The 23,348-nt window shown below is 34.4% G+C and overlaps 2 protein-coding genes across 10 annotated transcripts in view; one reads left to right on the top strand and one right to left on the bottom strand.

Moving 5' to 3' along the window:
• Positions 1–23,348, top strand: part of LOC130665417 (glutamate receptor ionotropic, NMDA 2B) — a 1,452,633-nt gene that overhangs the window by 79,142 nt on the left and 1,350,143 nt on the right. The window lies entirely within an intron of this gene.
• LOC130665332 (uncharacterized) lies at positions 620–2,659 on the bottom strand. Its single transcript, XM_057465664.1, has one exon. The coding sequence runs from the start codon at positions 2,657–2,659 to the stop codon at positions 620–622; it is 2,040 nt and encodes a 679-aa protein (XP_057321647.1).

The following is a 23,348-nucleotide window of genomic DNA, read 5'->3' on the forward strand; positions in this document are numbered from 1 at the left end:
CTTTGAGTTTAATTAATTAAGAAATTGAGCATAATAATATTCAAATAAATAATAAAACAGAGTCTTTTGTTTTGATGAACACTTGAATTAATTTATAAAGTAGAATTTAAGCACCTGTACGATTCTCCGTCGAAAATAACCTCCTCAGGAACAGGTTGGAGAGCACTGGATTTCTTGATATTGTTTTTTATTTATTTTATGAGCTCTGGTGCTCGCAATTATAAAAATAATTATATTTTTATATAGAGTTACGAACTCTGAATGTAATTAATTGATTACTTTTAATTATTTACTCGAGATGAGCGCAATTTGAATAGATTATACAAAACACGTGGTGACACTTAAAAATGTATAAAACGAAGAGATAATGGCGTCGGTCTCCTTGCCACGAGGCAGTAAAAATTCATGCGCATGCGTCGCACTGCGCTAGTCAAGTTTTTAATTGATAGACACTAGGCCCCAGTAGGTGCTGCCTCTATTTGCCGGAAGTTCAACTACATTCAAATTTGAATGTACTTGTGATTACGCAACATTCCGCCCGCCATCAGCAACAGAGTTGATGATTGATGAGTTCTTGAGTACTTGATCTTTTGATGAGCATGTCATTGAACCAGTTAAGTTATTCTTCGTCATCTTCTTGAGGTTCTGGTTCAATTGGTAGGAGTGCAAGCTTCGTGATTGGACGAGTGAGTGTTGAGTTCACTGTTTTGAGCGTAGCAACCCTGGTCAATCCATCTTTGCCAGGGTGGAGTGCGATAATACGAGCGAGAGGCCACCTAGTTGGTGAAAACCTTTCGTCGGTGAGTAATACAAGTGACCCAACTTGAATTTGATGAGTTGGACGTTGCCACTTGGTGATTGCCAGTTGTCTTTGAAGATAACTTGTAGACCAATAATTCCAGAACTGTTGAACACGTTGTTGTAGAAATTGCCATCTAGACAATCGAGAACTATTTGTATCGATGAGTGCTGGTTTAGGAATCATGTTGAGTGCTCGTCCAATTACGAAGTGACCAGGAGTGAGTGCATCCATGTCATCTGGATCTTCCGTGAGTGGCTCCAATGGTCTTGAATTCAATATAGCTTCAATTTGCGTAAGAAGAGTCGTAAATTCTTCAAAAGTAAATGAAGACTCTCCCACTGATCGAGTAAGATGATGTTTGAGTGATTTGACAGCAGCTTCCCACTTTCCACCCATGTGTGGAGCTGCTGGTGGATTGAAATGCCAGGCAATACTGTTCACAGTGATGTGATCCAGTATTTCTCTTGACTCTTGAGTTCTTTGAGTGAACAGACGGTTGAGATCAGTTTCAGCGCCTTTGAACGTCGTTTCACAATCGCTGTAGAGTGCTGTGCAGATGCCTCGTCGGCTGATAAATCTGCGGAGTGCTGCGATGAACCCACTAGAGCTGTAGTCGCTGACTACCTCTAGATGTACTGCTGACGTAGAAAGGCAGACAAAAACACAAATCCAGCCTTTGTATGTTTTTGCTCCTCTGCGTTTCCAATTTTTGAGTGTTATTGGACCAGCATAGTCAACTCCAGTGTGAGTGAATGCAGATGATGGAGTGACTCGTGATACTGGTAGCTGACCCATGAGTTGTTGAGCTCTATCAGCACGATGTCGTGCGCATCTTATACATTTGAGTATAATTGAGCGTACTGGTTGTCTACCGCCAATGATCCAGTACTTTTGTCGTATGAATGCAAGAGTAAGTTGAGTACCACCATGCATGGTACGCTGATGAGCATCAGAGATGATGAGTTTAGTGAGTGCCGCATTCCGTGGTAGAATAGCAGGATGCTTACTTTGGTCTTGATTTGGAGAATTTTCCAACCGTCCACCTACTCGAATGATGCCGTCGGTGTCAATGAATGCAACCAATCGAGCAATTGGATGACCATTAGGCCATGGTGCGTGTTTGGAGTGCATGTTGATCTCGTTTGAAAAATGAATGCGTTGAGTTTCTTTGATACAGAAGTTGAGTGCAGAAATTATTTCGTCAGAAGTAATTGAAGCCTTGAGTGATGAGTTTGGTGATTTCTTGATTATGTCACGAAGTCTAAAGCAGATTGCAGTAGCTCGTAACATGCGTAGGAGTGGTATTGGCCGTTCCATGATAGGCCAATTTGATTTCAGTGGTGAATTCGATGAGAACAGGGCCAGTCCAGGCTGGTCTTCTGCTTGAGCTCCTGTATCATCAATTGATAGACATTTAGGCCAGGACGATGAACTCTTGAGCAACCATGGTGGGCCAGTCCACCATAGTTGATGATCACGGAGTTGAGTAGGTGTCAACCCTCGTGTTGCGCAGTCTGCTGGATTTTGTGTGCCCGGAATGAAATTCCAGTGGCCATCTGGAAGTAGATTATAAATATGTGACACCCTATTTCGAACAAACTCCTTCCAGCGAGACGGATGAGATTTAATCCACGTGAGTGTAATTGTTGAGTCCGTCCACAAGTATATTGGCGATTGAGTGAGATTTAGAGTGCTCTGGCAGTGTTTTGTGAGTTTTGCCAACATGTGAGCTGCGGTGAGTTCTAACCTTGGTATCGTTAGTCGTTTTAACGGAGCTACCTTGGTTTTGGAGCAGAGCAGCGTAACTCTGACTCCATGAGCAGGTGTGTGGACTTTGATGAACACGGCAGCTGTCATTGCCAATTGAGAGGCGTCCGAGAATCCATGGATTTCGGTGGTTGAGCACGTGGATGAGTGGATTCATCTTGGAATTTTGATTTCAGAGATAAATTTGAGTTCATTTTTGAAGTTTCTCTATTTATGCCGTTGATTGGCTGCCAATGGAGTGTCCCAGCTGAGCTTTTCGAGCCAAAGCTCCTGCATGAATACCTTGGCTCGAATGTCGAGTGGTGCGAGAAATCCAAGAGGATCAAAAATTTGAGCAATCTCTGATAGTATGATCCTTTTTGTAAATTTTTGAGTTGAGCATGGTGGTAAGTACGTGAAATAGAACTGATCTGAGTGTGAGGACCAGACATGCCCAGAATCTTGGTGCTGGAGTCTGAATCGTCGAATTTATGATTTTTGAACGCTTCCACATGATTGAGTTATTGTATTCTTGGGATGATTGCTTGCCCATTTAGCAAGAAGGACTCCGCCTGCCTTGCAGAGTGCTTTAATTTGTCAGCAACTTGTAATGAGTTCATCTAACACGTGTGCGATGATGACTAAGTCGTTTGAATGCTTAGATGAGAGTTTGAGTGCGAATTGACATTTAGCTTTACCAGCATTGGATACACCGATACCAATAATCTGAATAGATGAGTGAGTGCGTTTAAGTTTGAGTGAATTTACCAAGGAATCTGAAACAAACGATAATTCAGACCCTGGATCCAGCAATATGCGTACTGGATGAGTACTTAACTTGGTGATCAAGTCTACTAGGCATGTTGCGAGTAAGATTGCTGGGCGATGAGTACTAGTATGATGAATGCCGGACGTGTTGAGTGCAATTGAGTTCAGTTGAGCGTCGCTCGAGTCGTCATGTGGAAGCAGACGTCTTTATTGAGTTCTTATAGCGGCTAAGCTAGATGGTTTTTGAGTGCTGTTGAGTTCCGGGTGTATCATGGTGTGATGTTTTTGTTCACACACCCTGCATGTGAAGTGTGAATTGCACGCATCTGGTAGATGATGGCCAAAACAATTTTCACACAGTCGCTTCTCCACAACGACTTGAGTGCGTTGAGCCTTTGTGAGTCCCAAGAATTGAGTGCATCTCACAATAAAGTGATCTCTTTTACACAAATCACAGGGATATTGTGCAGGAGGGAATACCTTCTTGGGAGGCTTCTTGAGTGCAGTAGATAAGTTCGTGGCTGGAGCTTTAGTTTTCGATGAGTGCGAGTTGGAAACAGCAGCAGCAGCAGAGTATGACGCTGGTTTACCAGACGAACGTGGTGGTTTTGATGCCTGTTCCACCCGTTCTTGAGCACGAGCACGACTGACTAAAAAGTCATTGAGATCTTTGAGTGATGGGTATTCAGTGGAAGCACCCATTTTGTTCTCCCAGAGCTCCCGATTATGTGAGTCCAGTTTTGATATGATCAACTGCGTAAGCAGCGGATTCATATCTGAGTTCACTTGTACCCCGAGTGCGTTGAGTGCGTTGATTACCTCTGATACGGTATTCAGAAGGTAATTGAGCTGCTCAGATGAGCGTGAAGTGAGCACATGCATATTAAGGAGCTTGTCCAGTTGAGCACCGATAAGTAGGCGAGGGTTGTTGTACCTCTCCTTTAGCTGATCCCACGCAGGTACAAATTGGTCGTCGCACATTTGTACACTGGCGAGGCTGAGTGCTGCTTGTCCTTGCAGACAGCTCTTCAGGTACTGTAGACGTCGAACTGGAGCAAGTTCTGGAGCATTGATCACCATTGAGGTGAATGAGTCCCTGAATTCAGGCCAGTTCTCGTAACGCCCATCGAACTTGGGAATTGCGAGTGCTGGCAGATGCGTTGGAGCCCGGGTTGAGTGCACTACAGCTGGAACAGCAGCTGGTACTGGAATTGAGTTGATGAGTGCGATTAGTTTGCCCTTGGCGTTGATATACGACCGGTACACCAGGTCGTATACTCCGTCCTTGACGTATGAGCTCTCCAAGAATTCCTTGGTGCAGGTGAGTGCTAACGAGTCATGAGTGAGGTTGAACTGGTGCCATTCACCCTCAAGTAACTCAAGTCGAGACTTGAGTCGAGCCAAGCCGTCGGCGACGGTGAGTGTAGCCGCCAGAGCTTCCCAGTCTGAGAAGACTCTGAGGCGTGAGTGCTGGCTGATGACTTTCAGCTCGAGTGCTGGGGAAATCGTCGATTTCCTGGGAGAGCGCTTGATTTTCTGCTTAGACTGGTCTCCTTCGCCGTGGATCCCAGTCTCGGTGGCCCTTGAGTCGCTGAGGAGTGTCGCCCACGTTGATCGCTGGATAGAGGTGTTGGTCCGTGGGGGTACCTTCAGGGACCTCTGAGTGCGGCTGGTCCGTTGGAATACCCTTTTTCTTCTCCTCACCCCCCACAGTGAGCTCCTTGACCTGTGAATGGGGTTATATGAGTACAACAATATTAATATTAAGAGCTCAAACTTTCACAGTATTTTTTTTTCGTCATTTCCAACAATATTTTCGATATAAGGAAGAAAACAAAAAATTAGTCAATTTTTTTGAATCAGTCTAATACATACACTCGGACATTATCTTGAAATTAGTCAGAATAGCTTCCTAGGACCTCAAAACGTCGACATCTGATAAAATTTCGATTTTCATAAATCGGACCGAAACCAATAACTTCCCGGATTTTTTAAAATTTACAATTTTCTTAGCGGGAAGTTAAAAATCATTGCTACGAAAGTACTTAATATTAAGAGCTCAACTCTTTAGGTAATATTTATTCTGATGTATAGAATCACTTTACAAAATTTGAACAAAATCCGCGGAGGTCACACTCCAAAATCACTTTTATTTGGTGGAATGCTCGCATGAAAAAAAACGTTTTTCATCAAAAAATATTTTCTGAATAACAATACAATTTCTCAACATTAAAATTATTTTTAGACTGTTATGGAATATTTACCATAATTTATCTTCAATATGTTTTATTCAGTCCTAGCCTTTCGACTAATAGACCGGGGATCGGAAAAGTTCAATCAAGGAAATTTATAAATAAAATAATGTAACTTATTTCCGTATACCAGTCAAATATATTGTTACAATCCATGCAATGAAATTAATATAAGATTCACATGAATAGTATATTTTACACCTCGGGCAGTAAAGTAAGAAATGTCTCAGATATCATGTAATTGTTGGCCGAGGCGAAGCCGAAGTCAACAAACATGTGATCTGAGGCTTTCTTATTTACTTAGAAAAATCTTACTTACATCTTAGAAAAAAATTTGCGCGCGTAAGTTTAGATAAATAGAATACCGCCATCTATGAGTAAAATGTAACCAACATTGGATTTGAATTATCGGCTATAAAATCCCAGCTGTTTTAAATTCATCGATATTCATTGAAATACATCGATATTCATTTAAATAAATTTAAATCTATACTAATATATAAATCTATAGGCTCTGTCTGTACATGGTGTTTTTATATCGAATTATGCGTCAAATATAAATTTTATGACCTACTCAAAGATTATCTACCCTTTTTGGAATTTTCGTCTGTCTGTCTCTCTGTCGGTTTGTACCTTTATAACTCATCAACTACTTATCTAATTGAGATGAAACTTTTTATACATATACAAGATGCTGTCACTTAAAATATAGGCTACTTTTTAAATCAATTATAACTCAGGATTCGGGTATTTAAATTATTTTTCTAATAGTATAAGAAAAAAACAGTTAAATTACAGCCATCAATTGTTTTTATTCCATTAGCGTCGGTTGTTTTTATATTTTTTTTTCTAGATTAGATTTTGTTTCATTTATCAATTGTTTCTGTCAACTGAATCGTATATTACAGTTTATAAAACAGTCAAAATAAAAGAGTCTAATCTGACTTATTTGTAACTAAGTAAGAATGTAAATCTATTCAATATAGTATCTCTGGAACTATAAGGCTTACGGACTGAAAATTCAGCGTGAACGTTTGATATGTCATGTAGGTATTCTTCATAAGGGCATTAATAAAATTTACGCCTAACAGGGTTTGCGTGGGCTTCAAGCGTTAATATGCTTCCGTTTTTCAAATACATACGTTACAGTGTTGAAATTCGGCATGAACGTTTATTACGTCATGTAGGGATCCCTCATGAAACGACTTCAATAAAATCAACCCCAAAGGGGGTTCGCGGGGGCGTCAAACGATGATATACTCCTGTTTTTTAGTATAGGTGTAACTAACTCAAAATTCGGCCTGAATGTTTATTATGTCATGCCAGTACCCCTCACTGAATAACTATAACAAAATCGGCTCCAAAAGGGCTATGCGGGGGCGTCAAACGTTAATATACTCCCGTTTTAATATATATGTGTTACAGAGTTGAAATTCAGTGTGACCGTTCATTATGTCATGTCAGTATACCCCACTAAATGGCTATGATAAAATCGGCTTCCAAAAAGAGATGCGGGGGCATCAAACGTTAATATGCTCCCCTTTTTAAAAAGTATGCGTTACAAAGTTGAAATTCAGTGTGAGCGTTCATTATGTCATGTAGGTATTCCTCATAAAAAGGCTTCGAAAAAATTTACTCCTAAGAGCTTTTGCGTGGGCGTCAAGCGTTAATGTGCTTCCGTTATCCAAATACATACGTTACAGAGTTGAAATTCGGCATTAACGTTTATTACGTCATGTAGGGATCCCTCATGAAACGACTTTAATAAACTCAACTCCTAAGGGGGTTCGCGAGGCGTCAAAGGTTAATATGCTTCCGTTCATTGAATATATGTGTTACAGAGTTTAAATTCGGCATGAACGTTAACTTTGTCATGTACACAGAAAAAAAAAATTCTTGACTGAAGATAAATATTCTTGATTCAAGAAATTTTTTTTGAAAACTTCAATTTTCTCAGATAAAGTAGAAATCTTCTCCGACCAAGGCAAATTTTTTTTAACCAAGACATATTCTCTTGGCTCAAGAAAATTTGGATTTGATTCCCGAAAACACTTGTCTTCCAAAATATTTTCTTAATTTAAGATATCTTTTTTTTCTGTGTAAGTATCTCTCATAAACCGGATTTAGTAAATTCAACTCCTAAAGCAGTTTGCGGGAGTGTCAAACGTTAATGTATTCCCGTTTTTTAAATATATGTGTAACAGACTTTGAATTGAGTATGACGATTAATTGTATCGTCTACTTATGAACTATACTGAAAAAAAACTTTTCCCAAGTATAAATACTTCATTTAAAGAAATATTTACTCGGTACTATACAAACAAATAATATTCTTAATCATAGTAAATATATATTTCAACCGAGTAATATTTTCTTGATTTAAGAATTTCTATACTTATTTTAAGAAAATATACTTGATCGGAGTACATTTTTACTAAGATTAAACAAATATTTACTCGGTAGGATACAAACATTTATATACTTCAAAAAAGTTTTTTTTTCTCAGTGTAGAATGGGTTTCAAAGGTACGAGATTAATTTTTTATACACTCTTTAACTGAATTACTTTGATGAATCTATGTTAATGAAAAAACAAAAAATAATTACATTTCAATCAAAATATTAAGAACTCCGTCTTTTATCCGAGATCTGATGAGAGAGACGTGTATATTTTCAACTCAAAAAAAATAAGCAAATAACTTTTTTTGTCCCATCCTTATGATTGTGGTGTAAATATATCCAATTGCATTTTGTCATTAGTTCTTTATAGCTTATTACAATAATATCAATACGATTGCCGAGAAAAGCATCGGTCAAAGCCATAGTTATAGAAATATTTTTAATCATGAAATAAAAAAATCATCACTTAACTGTAATTTACGACCAGCGAAGCGGGCGGGTAACGGCTAGTATAAAGTATAATTACCTGTTTTTTATAAGATAAAACACTAAAGTAATAATCAATGCATCTAATCATTAGTTGTGGTACAATCAAAATTCATAAAAAAATATACTCCGGTAGTCAGCAAGTTGGCATAAATGACTGAAACTTGACCGTAAGTTGACGTTAAAATTGTCATCAACTTATTACATTCAGCATGGTAGAAGCATTAGGTTGATGACAACTTATCATCAATTTTTACTATCAGATTGTATTGAAATTATTTGATACTTCAATTAAAATAATACTTAATTATAAAATGTAAACAATTATTTTCTAGGTTATAAAAATGTAAACAATTATTTAATATCGTTTAAAAATAGTAATTGTTAGAAAAAAAAAAAGTTGAATTGCATCAAATTCAATTTCAAACGCGGGAAATTTAAAATCGATACATCGGATCGTTAATGTTGGCGGTAAATTCAATCAACTTGTTGTCATCAAAATGTGACAACAAGTTATTTTAGTGGGTTGATGTCAGCTTATCATTAGTTTTGACTACCAGAATGCATTTCAATTATTTGATAATTCAATTAAAATAATAATGATTAATTATAAAAACTTAAACTATTTTCTAGGTTATAAAAATGTAAACAATCACTTAATATCTTTAAAAATAAAAAGAAAAGGGGGGGGGGATAGAGAAAAAGTAGAAATACATCAAGTTCAATTTTATTCATTACTTAAAAATCCAATTTTTTTAAATTATTACATTTTCCAGAGCGCACAAGTAATTATTGTTGTTTAATTTACAGTGATATTTACAAAAATTATTGTTCAATAATTTTATATTTTTTAACGCGGGAACTTTGAAATCATCTAAATCAATTACAATTTTTTCGTTTCCAATTAAATCTTGGATCCATAATTTTTTCTCAAAACTTTTTACATAAATATATCTGTAATTATAAGTGACATGTTCAATTGTTTCTTTTAGCTTTAAATATTGCGTTTTTCCAGCATCCCAGGTGATTCCATGATGCTTATATGTTACCCAGGTATTCAAGCGTTGACACTGATTCGATAATAATGTCCAATCACAAGGTGGTTTGAATAACGTACATGACATTTCTTCAACACCATCAATTTTATGTTGAACTGTAATTGAAGCAAGTTCTTTTCGATAAACTGATAGTGTGAGCCTTTAAACCCTTGAACATCTATTATCATTTCCATTTTAATAGCTTGTATCTTGACAACGGACAATGAATTACTGAATAATTAAATAATCCGGCACAGCTATTTGTTATTATACCCCACCACACTATTTTTTAAATTAATAATATTTTAATTCCATTGGTTAATTTTAAAACTGCGCAGTAGAAAGTTCCAGAAAATTTATTTTGAGACTGATGACGTATTCATGTGCAGGAATAAACTTGTTTTCTTTGTTTGATTCTGAAACTGCGCAGTAGAAAGTTCGAGAAGATCTATTTTTAGACTGATGACTCATCCATGTGCAGGAAAAACTTGTTTTCTTTGTTTGATTTTATAACTGCGTAGTAGAAAGTTCCAGAAGATCTATTTTAGACTGATGACTCATGCATGTGCAGGAATAAACTCGTTTTCTTTGTTTGATTTTCAAACTGCGTAGTAGGTGACGTCATACCATTCGTCGCACCATCTGGCGTTTTAGGTTATGTTGACACGTTATTCTAGGGGATTTCACTACTTTTTGCTTGGTTATGTTGGTACTTTTTGGGGCGACATCTATTTTTACTGCGTCATTGATGACGTCACAGGTTGTTCTAGAACTTTCTACTACGTAGTTGATGAGTCGCGCCCCACCTATAAAAGCGATGCGCGAGAGCATACTTCACAAAAAAGAAGTACGAGTCTCTGAATGAAGTACGAACCTCTGCTCAAATATTCTCTGACGTTTACTGTGTTGAAGTTCTCTGTGAAGTTCTCTACGGTTTTTTAAATAATTTTTTTACAAAAAATTATAAACAATTTTAAGTTTAAGTAAAGTGCATAGACATTAATTTTTAGTGCAACTGACACTTATTTGTTTTTAATTTTTGTGCAACTGACACTTATTAGTTTTAATTTTTTGTGCAACTGACACTTATTAGTTTTAATTTTTTGTGCAACTGACACTTATTAGTTTTAATTTTTTGTGCAACTGACACTTATTAGTTTTTAATTTTTGTGCAACTGACACTCATTAATTTTTTTTTAGTGCAAAAGACACCTTTTTTTTTTGTGAACTATTGATAAAAAAAAACATTATTTAAAAATGGCGCGATTAGTTGATGCACTTCACGGTTTGGTGAATTCTGTTGCACAATCATACAAGGATTTACAGTTAGAGTCAGTGCATGAAGAACATTGCCAGAGGTGCTATCAGGTGTGTGTTGAGACCATTGATTATTGTAAGACTATTTTAGCAGATTCACAATCGAGTGTTCAAATTAAGAGAAGCGTTCAAGCAAGTATAGTGCTTTTGTGCTGGTATGGCGATCAATTTGCTTAACTCAGCGGTCTGGCTACAGGTGGTGATTTAAGAATGCGTCACCGACTCATCAAGTGGCAAGATCTCGATAACGCTTTCTCAAACAACATTCGAACTGGATGTGTCACAAATCTTGCTCACACGGATTTGAGAGAATTTTTTAAATGATTCTCGAGACTTGGTTTTTGAAAAAATCCGAGAAATGTTGGGGGATGTTGTGTTACGTCAAAATAACACATATTAAAAATTTGTGCTCCTGTTTAGCCTTCGCCGAGCGAAATAACTGGGACGGAGCTATAAGGATGACTGTTTATTAGAAATAAAATTAAAATAAAAATACTTACGGTTCGTTGTCTAAGAGATAATTAAAATTCTTACAAATTAAGTAAAATAAAATTTGATTAATTTAGTAAAATAATAATAGCAAAATTAAAACAACTTCCAAATTTATTTAAATCAAAACAATTATTTAAAAATTATTACAAAACAAAATTAAATTTGATTTATACAATTAAATGCGGTTTACAATTTTTAACGTTTTATAAAATGATTTAGCTCTCGATTTCACTTGTTATTTAATTTATATAAACAATCAATTTATTATTTAAATTTATTGTTAATTATTTATTTAATTAAATTGTTACCTTGATTTATTTGATGATTATTATTATTATCAACAATTATTTATTTGATTTATTATTTATTATTCTTCCTTCTCAACCCTTGATACACTGGTCACAGAAATTAAGGGATAGAAAAAAAATCCGAAATTTTTAGGTGATTTTCAACATGCTGTAACTCGGTGAAAAATAGTCGTATAAAAAATCTAAAAAAAGCAAATTGTAGCCTCAAGTTTCTAGTTTTCAGATCTGGACCTCAACATTTTTTATCATGTACGGTTCCGGAGTAATCATAAGAAAACCAACGAAAAAAAAATTTTCAAGATTTTTGCTGGTCTTTCAATACCTCTATGGGCGACAATAAATTTTTTTAAATAATCCGACTGTCTGACTTTTCTCGGAAATTTTATGCCCTTTAATTTGGTGGCCTTAAAAAGTCTCTACGACGATTTGGCGCCGAGTTATCATTGATCAAAGCAAAAAAGTCCATTTTGGCTTTGATAATCAATAACTCCGGATGTATTGGTCGTACAGAGAATGGAAGCAGGGTTTTGAAAACTGGTAAACATTCTTTATAAGGCAAAATGAGTGGCATTTGATAGAAAAATTTCTTTTAAAGCGATATTGTTTGGTAAAAAACAGGTCAAAATTCACAAATTTAAGGATATTCGGAAATCTTGCTATTACTTTGGATATAAAGGATGAACAAAGGATATCTTCGACTTTTTTTCAACCTCAAAGTGTCCTGAAAAAACCCTGAAAATTTCAAATCGCTGCGATTTTTCTTTCTTAGTGCCCCGAAGCTTTGAATTTATCGATTTTGTCAAAAATCACCATAATTGGTAGTTTCTCGGTTTTTGTTCATTCTTTCGATTTGAAAATGGTTTTTTGTCCGATAATCTTCATTTCTTCGATCTAAAAGATCGATTATCGAAAAAAATTGAAAAAAAAAAATTTTGAAAAAAATTTTTTTTTTTTCAAAATTTTTTTTTTCAAAAATTTTTCTTTTTCAAAATTTTTTTTTTTGTTGTATCTGCAATGATTTATCATTGTCAAAAAAAATTCCTAAAATTTTTTTTACCGCCGGCATTAGAGTTACCCAAAGGGTATGTTTGTTAAGTTGACATTTGAAGCAGATGCAGTTACAGCGGTAAAAAAAATTTTAGGAATTTTTTTTTGACAATGATAAGTCATTGCAGATACAACAAAAAAAAAAATTTTGAAAAAAAAAAATTTTTGAAAAAAAAAATTTTGAAAAAAAAAAAAATTTTTTTCAAAATTTTTTTTTTTTCAATTTTTTTCGATAATCGATCTTTTAGATCGAAGAAATGAAGATTATCGGTAAAAAAACCATTTTCAAATCGAAAAAATTAACAAAAACCGAGAAACTACCAATTATGGTGATTTTTGACAAAATCGATAAATTCAAAGCTTCGGGGCACTAAGAAAGAAAAATCGCAGCGATTTGAAATTTTCAGGGTTTTTTCAGGACACTTTGAGGTTGAAAAAAAGTCGAAGATATCCTTTGTTCATCCTTTATATCCAAAGTAATAGCAAGATTTCCGAATATCCTTAAATTTGTGAATTTTGACCTGTTTTTTACCAAACAATATCGCTTTAAAAAAAATTTTTCTATCAAATGCCACTCATTTTGCCTTATAAAGAATGTTTTCCAGTTTTCAAAACCCTGCTTCCATTCTCTGTACGACCAATACATCCGGAGTTATTGATTATCAAAGCCAAAATGGACTTTTTTGCTTTGATCAATGATAACTCGGCGCCAAATCGTCGTAGAGACTTTTTAAGGCCACCAAATTAAAGGGCATAAAATTTCCGAGAAAAGTCAGACAGTCGGATTATTTAAAAAAATTTATTGTCGCCCATAGAGGTATTGAAAGACCAGCAAAAATCTTGAAAATTTTTTTTTCGTTGGTTTTCTTATGATTACTCCGGAACCGTACATGATAAAAAATGTTGAGGTCCAGATCTGAAAACTAGAAACTTGAGGCTACAATTTGCTTTTTTTAGATTTTTTATACGACTATTTTTCACCGAGTTACAGCATGTTGAAAATCACCTAAAAATTTCGGATTTTTTTTCTATCCCTTAATTTCTGTGACCAGTGTAATTGATGTAATTTTATCAATATTGAATTTTATTTATTAAATGAATTATATTTAAATAATTCAAATTAGATTTGATAATCGATGGAATGTTTATCAAAATTATTTATTAATTAAATGAATTACTACTTTTGAATAATTCAACAATTATTTTAAAAAAACTTCTGAATTATATTTTAATAATTCAGTTTATAAACAATTAAATCACCATTATTAATGATTTAATAAAATTAAGGACTTTGCCTTTAAATAATTAAAATTTCGTCAATGACGAATGAGCTCGCTTAGGAAACTGAAATCTTTTTCGATTTCCAGAAGAGCTGTTACCAGGTAGTAACATCCCTTGCAATAATTATTTAATTATACCAATTATTTCATTGGTCATAATTGAATCAATATTTTTTTATAATTATTATTTATATATATATTTTTCATGACTTCCAATGCAGTTAGCAACATACGCATAAAGCATTGGAGTCGAATCTATAAATCAATATTTATTGATTCTTACTTTTTCCTTTATTGCAATATATTCTTTTATTATTTGAACATTTATAGTTCATTTCATTTTTAATTATTAATAACTTGTTTATTAATAATTATTATTTAATTATATTTTATTATATCATTTCATAATTTCATTTCATATTCATTTATTATTTAATTTCTTTATTAATAAACATATCATTAATAATTAATTGTATTTCTTTTTCTTTTAACAACAAATATCTTTATCTCTCAAAGATATTTCAAAATTTATTTTATATTTTTTTTTTATAATGTGTCACGAGATATTCCCGGCTGGGAATCTAACCAGCGAGAATTCTCGGTGCAATTAACTTTTGGCTTACCTGCAGTTCCCGTTGGACGCCAGGTAATTTTTGGGGAGAATTACCAAACTCACGACGCAGAAATTTACTAGTGCGGAGGGTTCAGGGAAAACGAGCTTCCTGGGCGGCGGGGAGGAGTTGGGTCTGGGTATCTTACCGGCTAGTTCTGTCAAAGCAGTTGGTTTGAATAAATAAAAAAAATTTTATGGTCGAAACAAACTCATGAAACACTTTAATTAAACAAAAAAAAATTACGCCTCTCTCAACAGTATACTCAATACATAGCTTCGCGTATTCACCTAAAAACAAAATTTTACATTCCAAATCATACCACGCGGCACTCTGATCATACAACACGCATTCAACTAGAATCACTGCTCAGAGATTCGAATAAACTTACAGTTACTTTTTTTCTTTTTTAAAAAAAACTTATTTATCGTAACGCGAAATTATTGTTACACGCAACCCACAACAACAAACCTCAGGGAAAAAAAAACAATGTAATCCGTTATTGGTAACTCATGGCATTTACAAAAAAAAATAATAATATTATCAACTAAGGATCGCGACTTATTTTTAACAACAGAAAAAAATTTAAACTCTCTACGAATTAAAATAACAGAAATAAATGATATAATCTTCGCGTCCCGTACTCGCAGCGACGGTGAACATACACAAAGAAAACAAATGTCTTAAATTCGCGAGCGCAATAGGATACAACGTAAAAAAAAAAAATTGCGGTAAACAAATAAGAATTACGCGCAAAAAAAAAAAAAAAAACAGTCACCCGTGACGACCACGCGACGCACGAGGACTCTGGCTTAACAACTCACCAAAATGCTCAAGTCAACACAAAAAAAAACAAATTCAAAATAATAATAGTAATCAATACAAAAAAAAAATAAAACAAACGACCCCACAAATACAGGGTATAAAAAGAAATGAACGATAAACGCAGTACAAACCTCCACTCACCCTATACGGCGGTCGACGAGGGGATGTTGGTTTGGTACAGCTCTCGGCGATCCTTGGCAGGGTTGTCTAGCTCCTTCCCAGACTGTGGTAATTGACCAGCTCCAAGGTCAGCTGCGAGACACACGCGATTCAACAATGATTTGTCTCAGCTTTCTTTTTTTCTTTATGTTTAATATGTCAAACAATTTGCCTTCGCGGCACTTAACAACTTTTACAGATACTATAAGACAGTATCTCGCCTTCGCGGCACTCAAAACAATTTATTAGCACGATTTAATATCCAAAATACTCGTGATTTACTGACTGATGCAATCACCGGCAAAGAAAAATTATTCACAACACGTGTACTCAGCAACAGGCGTTCAGCAAAGATGGCTGCAACACCTCAGACAACGTGGATCTCACACGCGACTCCCCACTCCATTGCCCAGTTCAGCTGCTGCCTCAGAGATGGCGCCAGCGGTACCATAAATTGTTCTATACTGAACCTTCGAGTCCATGGCTCGGGTTGATGGCGCGCGTGCTCTCGCGTTTGAAACTCGAACTGCTCGTGGCTTACAGGCTGACGGTCGTTGGTTTTGCTGCGAGTTTTCTCTTGTCTTATCCGCGGGTCTTCTTGGACTGATTGCGGCTCGTCTCACTCGATGATCGTGGTCCACTTCCGGTGGGTGAGTTGGAAGTTTGTCCGGCTACTTAATAACTAATTCTTAATGACTAACTTAGCTTAACAATAATCAATCTCCACCTACCAGAGTCTTCGGGGATCGTTGCTGGAAGCCTGTTACTAGTCGCGTTACCTTACCTGAGACTTCCCATCACTCCCGTGTGCCTCGCAGGTCCTAATTATTATTATTAGTACTCTAATAAAAATACAACAAAAAAAACAATGCCCTGAATTTATGCGAACGCGTGGGATTCGCCGAGAACTGGACAACTCCAGATGTCACAAATGATAATTTCATAATTTTCATTTCATATTTATTTAATTATTTTCATTATTTATTCATTCATATAATTTCATTTTCATTTCATTATTTCTTTTCATTATTTCATATTTCACATTCATAAATTTTTATCATTTCACTATTTCATTATTTCTTTACTTATTTATTTATTTATAAATTTCAATTTTTATAATAATTTGAATTTATATTCAAATTTTATAAACATTTATTTTTTTATCATTTGATATTTTATTATCATATTTATTTATATTTATTAAACAATAATATTTCATAATAAATAATTTGAATTTAAATTCAAATTTAAAAATCATCAGCCGTAATAATGGCTGGAAATCATTTGCTAATTAATTAATTCATGCGTAGCCAGATGGCATAGCGTGTACGATTTTTAATAAATTGATTGACAGCAGGAATAGGACGCCGTGACGTCACAGTTGCTAGGGTGAAAATCAACATCGAACTTGTATGCAAATTCAGAAATGAAGAAATTAATGACGTCGTTGATGAAACTAAATTTTTCAACTCTACAAGTAGTGAAATTACACCCACAACATCTCTCGTTGATTGGTATGCTAATCATGTCAACGAGAACTTGTTAAGAAAGGTTAACGAGTTCAATCAAAAGGACTCGCGGTGGAGATTACTTGAGATCCATAGCTTGGTCATCACAATGTCCAGATATACACCTCTACAAGCTGGAGCATTTCTATTCGTCAGACTGCCGAGAGACATCACACTCAAACGCGCAGTCTTGAACATCGAGAACCACGACGAGTACTGCTTTCTCTGGTGTGTTGTGGCGGCAACCCACGAAGCTCACACTGGACATCCGGAGAGGACAACATTGTACCCTCATTACAGCAGCGTACTTCAGTATGAAGGTATTGATTTTCCCATTACCCCCGAAGATATACCGAAATTCAAAACTATAAATAATTTGTCAATCAATGTATACGGTATTGAGTCAGAATTTAACGGTTTCGGGGGTGCAAAAAGTACCATTATACCACTGTATTTTAGTAAAAATTGTAAGTCTGATGTAAAAAAAGTTCATCTTTTAATGATGCAGGCAAACGTAAATTTAAATATATCCAATGAGAATGATTATAAAAATTATAAGCCTGTTTATCATTTTGCATTCATTAAAAATCTCTCGCGATTAATAAAAAGTCAAGTCACAAAGTCACATTGTAAATTATATTTCTGTGATAGATGCTTAAATCACTTCAAAACAGAAATATCTTTCAATAGTCACAATGATGACTGTTTTAAATAAAATAAAGTCCGTTTGAAATTTCCAACTAATGAAAACAAAATATTAAAATTAAAAAATTATCGTAATAAAGACTCGGTACCGTTTGTTGTCTACGCAGACAGAGTGTACACTAGGGCCTCAGGGGATGATGAAATTCAAAAACATGTTCCACACAGCATTGAATTTTATCGTCACTGTAATTATGACAATAATTTGTCAAAATTTGAAATTAATCGATCATCTGATTGCGTAAGGTGGTTTGTAAATAAACTTGAAAATTTTGCTATTGAAGTTGAGCAGTATTTAAAGAATCCTATACATATGAAACCACTTGACAAACAGCAACAAAAGAGTCATGATCGGTCAACTGTTTGTCATATTTGCGAAAAAACAATAGCCTCTGATAAAGAGAAATGCTATGATCATTGTCATTTTACGGGCAACTATTGCGGACCTGCACACATCTCATGCAATTTAAATTACCCAAAATGTCATATAATACCGGTAGTTTTTTACAATTTATCTGGGTATGATTCTCATTTTTTAATTAAATCATTAGCAACAGTTTTTGGAGGTAAAGTTACATTATTGCCAATTAATAAAGAACGATATATATCATTTCCAAAGTCAATTGATAATATATCCGTATCTTTACGCTTTATCGATTCATTTAGATTCATGGCATCAAGATTAGAAAAATTGGCATCTTATCTTGATAATGATAATAAAAAAATTACAAAACTCCATTACCCAGATTCGGAAAAATTTTAATTAGTTACTCGCAAGGGTGTATTCCCATATGAATATGTTACAAACATTGATAAGCTTGATGACAAACAGTTACCCGATCAAAACTCATTTTTTTCAAAATTATCTAATAATGGTATATCTGAAGATAATTATACATTTGCTCAAGTTGTCTGGAATAAATTTAATATCAGTACATTGAGTGAGTACTCTGATCTGTATTTGAAGACGGATGTACTACTCTTGGACGATGTATTTGAAAATTTCAGACATAGTTGTTTAAATAACTATAACTTAGATCCGCTGCACTATTATACAGCGCCCGGATTAGCTTTTGATGCAATGCTGAAATACACCAATGTGGAACTTGAACTGTTGACTGACCCCGAAATGGTACTTTTCATTGAGAAAGGTATACGAGGTGGAGTGTCTCAGTGTACTAATAGGCATGCGAAGGCCAACAATCGGTACATGGGTAATGAATTTGATGTAACTAAACCCGAGTCATATTTGATGTACTTTGACGTGAATAATTTGTATGGTGCGGCAATGAGTGTGCCACTACCCAAAGGCTCATTTGAGTGAGTAGATGAAAATGATTTAAATGATGTAGATAACTTTGTAAATACCAATGATACTGTAGGATATATTTTAGAAGTAGACTTGCACTATCCTCAGGAGCTACATGAGCTACACAAAGATTTACCATTGTGTCCTGAGAACTTTTTACCATCAGGTAGCAAGTCTACCAAATTATGTACCACTCTGTATGATAAAAATAGATATATAATCCATTGTGAAAATTTAAAACAATGTTTAGATTTAAGAATGAAGTTAAAAAAAATTCATCGCGTACTTAAATTTGAGCAATCCCCATGGCTAAAGACATACATTGACAAAAATACAGACTGTAGGAAGGCTGCCCAAAATGAGTTTGAGAAGAATTTCTTCAAACTCATGAATAACGCAGTCTTCGGTAAGACTATGGAGAATGTTAGGAAACACAAAGATGTTCAATTGGTTACTACATGGTCTGGTCGATATGGTGCATCAGACCTCATTTGTAAACCTAACTTCCATAGTCTTACTATCTTTGACAAGGACATAGTTATAGTGGAAATGAAAACAACCCAGGTATATTTTGATAAACCTATTTACACTTGGTTTACGATTTTAGATTTATCAAAAACATTCATTTATGATTTCCACTATAACTATGTCAAACAGATCTTGACAAATCAACAATCTAAGTTGATGTACACGGACACTGACAGTTTTATTTACCACTTTACCGTACCAGACATCTACGAAATCATGAAACGTGATATTTCAAAATTCGATACCTCGGACTACCCGCTTCAAAACTCGTACAATATGCCGCTAGCAAACAAAAAGGTCCCAGGTCTGATGAAAGATTAGAATAATGGGAAAATTATGACTCATTTCAACGGACTTCGGGCCAAGCTATACGCTTATAAAATTTTAAACGACGATGAAACGAAAAAACGAGCAAAGGGAATCCGAAGTACAACGTTGCGAACTATCACGTTTCATGATTTCGATAGATGTCCTCACGATCACATTAACTTGACGAAAAAACAGTACTTAATTAAAAGTTCTAAACACGACGAGACGACAGTAGCACAGTACAAAATTGCCTTAAGCTGGACAGATGACAAACGACAACTTTTGGACAACTCAACTGACACATTGTCATGGGGATTCAAATCAAATAATGATGATGATAACGATGATAACGATGAAAATGTTATAGCAATTAAAAAAAGAAAAATTTTGTAAAAAAAAAGTATGTAAAAATTAGTTTTAAGGATATGTGTGTAAATAAAAATGAATAAAACATTTTATATACAAATGAACAAATTGTTTTTTTATTTTATAGATACAAGGGTATTTTTATAAGTTTTTATTTACAGATCAGATTTTTCAATCCAGCTGTTGTGGGAGCTATCGAAGCCAAGCTACTTTACGTACAACTTATTTCCGCGTTTTTTTATAATTTTCTCCACTAGATATACATCTGTCACGTAACCATTCAAATTAATTAGAAATAAGTAATTAAAAATATTATTTAAGTTTAAATTTGAATGGTTACGCGGGCATTTCGTTGCCACGCCGGTGAGACAGCGTTTGCTCACGCATGCGCGCGGTATGACTGAGAGCACGTGTGTGCAAAAATTTTAATTTTTAATTTAAAAATAATTATATTTATTGTTTATTATTTATAAGGGAATATTTATGATTTGGTGTTATTCAGGGGACATAATGTGTGGTCACATTATGCCCCGACGATTATTTTTATTTTATTTCGATTTAATTTCATGTCCAGGTATTGAGGAGATGAGAAATATTGACCGCAGAGGAGGGGAAAATCAATATTTTCTCCTGCAATATCGACGCGGTTGACATGTGTTAAATAATTATTATTTAAGTATATGTATGTTTTACGATGATTATTCTGGTATAAATAAATACCATATATATATATTCAATTTATTATGTATCATTCAGGTGAGGTAAAAATGTTCTTATAATTTATTTAATTAATTCAAAGGCCCGGGGCTAGGTAACAATGATAATGATAATTAAGGGCGATTGTTGCGCCACGTGAGTGGCCAACAGGTGGCCGGCCCATTAAGTACTCAGAAAGGTACGGAAAGTGCAACTGAGCAGACGCTGTGTCATTTATACGTTGTTGATACGTCGCGAATTTTCTTAATCAAAGTCATTGTTGTTTGTGGTCAACTGATTTATATCTCTTGTTTAGTATATATTCACCGGGTGATTGAGTTCCGGAACGAGTTGCTGATTAATTTGGAAGATAATCGAGTAAGTACTCTTGTATTCCCCTTTAATGCATTGTTACCTGTAACCTCTCCAGGGATTGTTGGAATTCGCGAGTCGAATAATTCGACGGATTTTATGTTTAAATACCCCTGAATGATACATTCTCATATATAAAAGGAATTGGGGATGATAAATTAATTGTATTTTGTTTAATTTATGATTTAACATTGTAAATTGCGCGTTTGCGGTAGTTCAATATTTCGATATATCGATAGCTACCTATATCTATACTTATAGCTATAGCTATACACCGGCTAAGAAAATAAATTCCTAAGCCGACGACGTAATAGTTCAGAGGAAAAATTCCTGAGCAAATAATAATAATTATTAAATGGAATTATTATTATTTATTATTATTTATTTTATTATAGTTATTATTATTATTTAATTAATTAATCCCGAGATACTATTATTTATTTTCTTTCATTCTTTTCTGCGTAAAGTTTAATGGTTATTATTATTTACCCCAGTGGACAAGTAATTGATATTATATTTTTAATTATAAATAATTATTGAAAAAGGGATGATTATGTATTTAGAAGAGTTTATGTTGTAATTTTGGAGATTTAGTGAATGAGTGTGAGAGGACACCGTATCTTTCTCCCCCTATGTAGTGTAAAGGGGTAACGCAAGGTTTGAGGTGTTGATAAATTTTTATTTACATTAATTAATCTTGTAGGATTGTTATTTATTTAAGCGAATTATTGATATATTTATACTTTATTATTAATTTGAATACTGGATTTAAATTTGCGATTTTTTGCATTGTATAGATTCGACCCCCAGGGGTTCATGAAAGATTATAATTTGTAATATCAGTGAAATATTGTATCAAAATTCTTGATAAATTTATATAAATAATTGGATTCAACAATTCTCGGGGAAATACTCTGTATTTATTTTCCTGGGTCTCTTTTCCTGCTATATTTAAGTTATTTTATCATTTTATATATTTAACTGTGCTTAATATTTTCTTTTCTGATTATTTCTTTTTTTTATTATTTCATTCGATTAATCCGCCTTGTTACTGGTTATACTCGCTCGGATTTATCCTCGCAAATTTCCCCCTGATAAAATATTTTGTCCGTTTTTGAGAAACGGTCTGGCGCCTACGTGCACTAACCCAGCCTGAGGAGCTGGTCCAGGCACTCTTTATTTTTTTTTATTCATAACTTAATAACCTTATTATTTATTTAAAAGTTAAAATTTAATTATAGTAAAATTTATCGATACTTTATTTTTCCGGACTTTGAATTTATAATTTTTTTTGATTTACACGTGGGTGACCGCATACAGTACTGGGATAATTCGCGTCTCCGTCGCGAAATTTAAAACAGTATTTGTTATACATCTGGATATTTGACTTTGCTGAGTTCCTCTGCATAAAATCCACCTTCAATTGGCTTATCTTGATAGTCTACGAGCTTATACGTTGTTGGATTTGTTTTCTGCACTGTCTTGATTGTAAAAATGTTAGTTGTCCAGTTGGGTGTGTAACCTTTCTCAAACACATGTTTGTACTTGCTGATTCGAACTTTGTCTCCGACTTTGAATTTATTTTTTCGTGCTTGTTGCTGAGCTTGAAGAGGTTTGTATATTTTTTCCAGCAGTTCTTTTTCATTAGCAGCAGTTACACCAGCAGGTTTCATTTTAATTGTCCGGTGTCTGGTATTATTGTAAGTATCCAATAAGTTTTCTAGTATATCAATCCATTTATAGGTACTACGTGCAGAGAATTCACGCCACATTCTATTTTTAAGTGTCCTGTTAAATCGTTCACATATGGATGCCTTCAAGTTGCTGAATGTCGAGTACATGTTGATATTTTTACGTTGCATAAGTTCTTGAAATTCTTGATTATAAAATTTTTTGCCTTGGTCAACGTGCAGATTTATGGGAACACGTCCTAGTTGAAATATATATTTCATTGCACTGGTGACATCACTGCCACTTTTACTCTTAATCGGTACAGCCCAAGCATATTTTGAAAAAATATCTATGACAG

The sequence above is a fragment of the Microplitis mediator genome, chromosome 3 (genome assembly GCF_029852145.1).
Source record: "Microplitis mediator isolate UGA2020A chromosome 3, iyMicMedi2.1, whole genome shotgun sequence".
Classification (NCBI taxonomy): domain Eukaryota; kingdom Metazoa; phylum Arthropoda; class Insecta; order Hymenoptera; family Braconidae; genus Microplitis; species Microplitis mediator.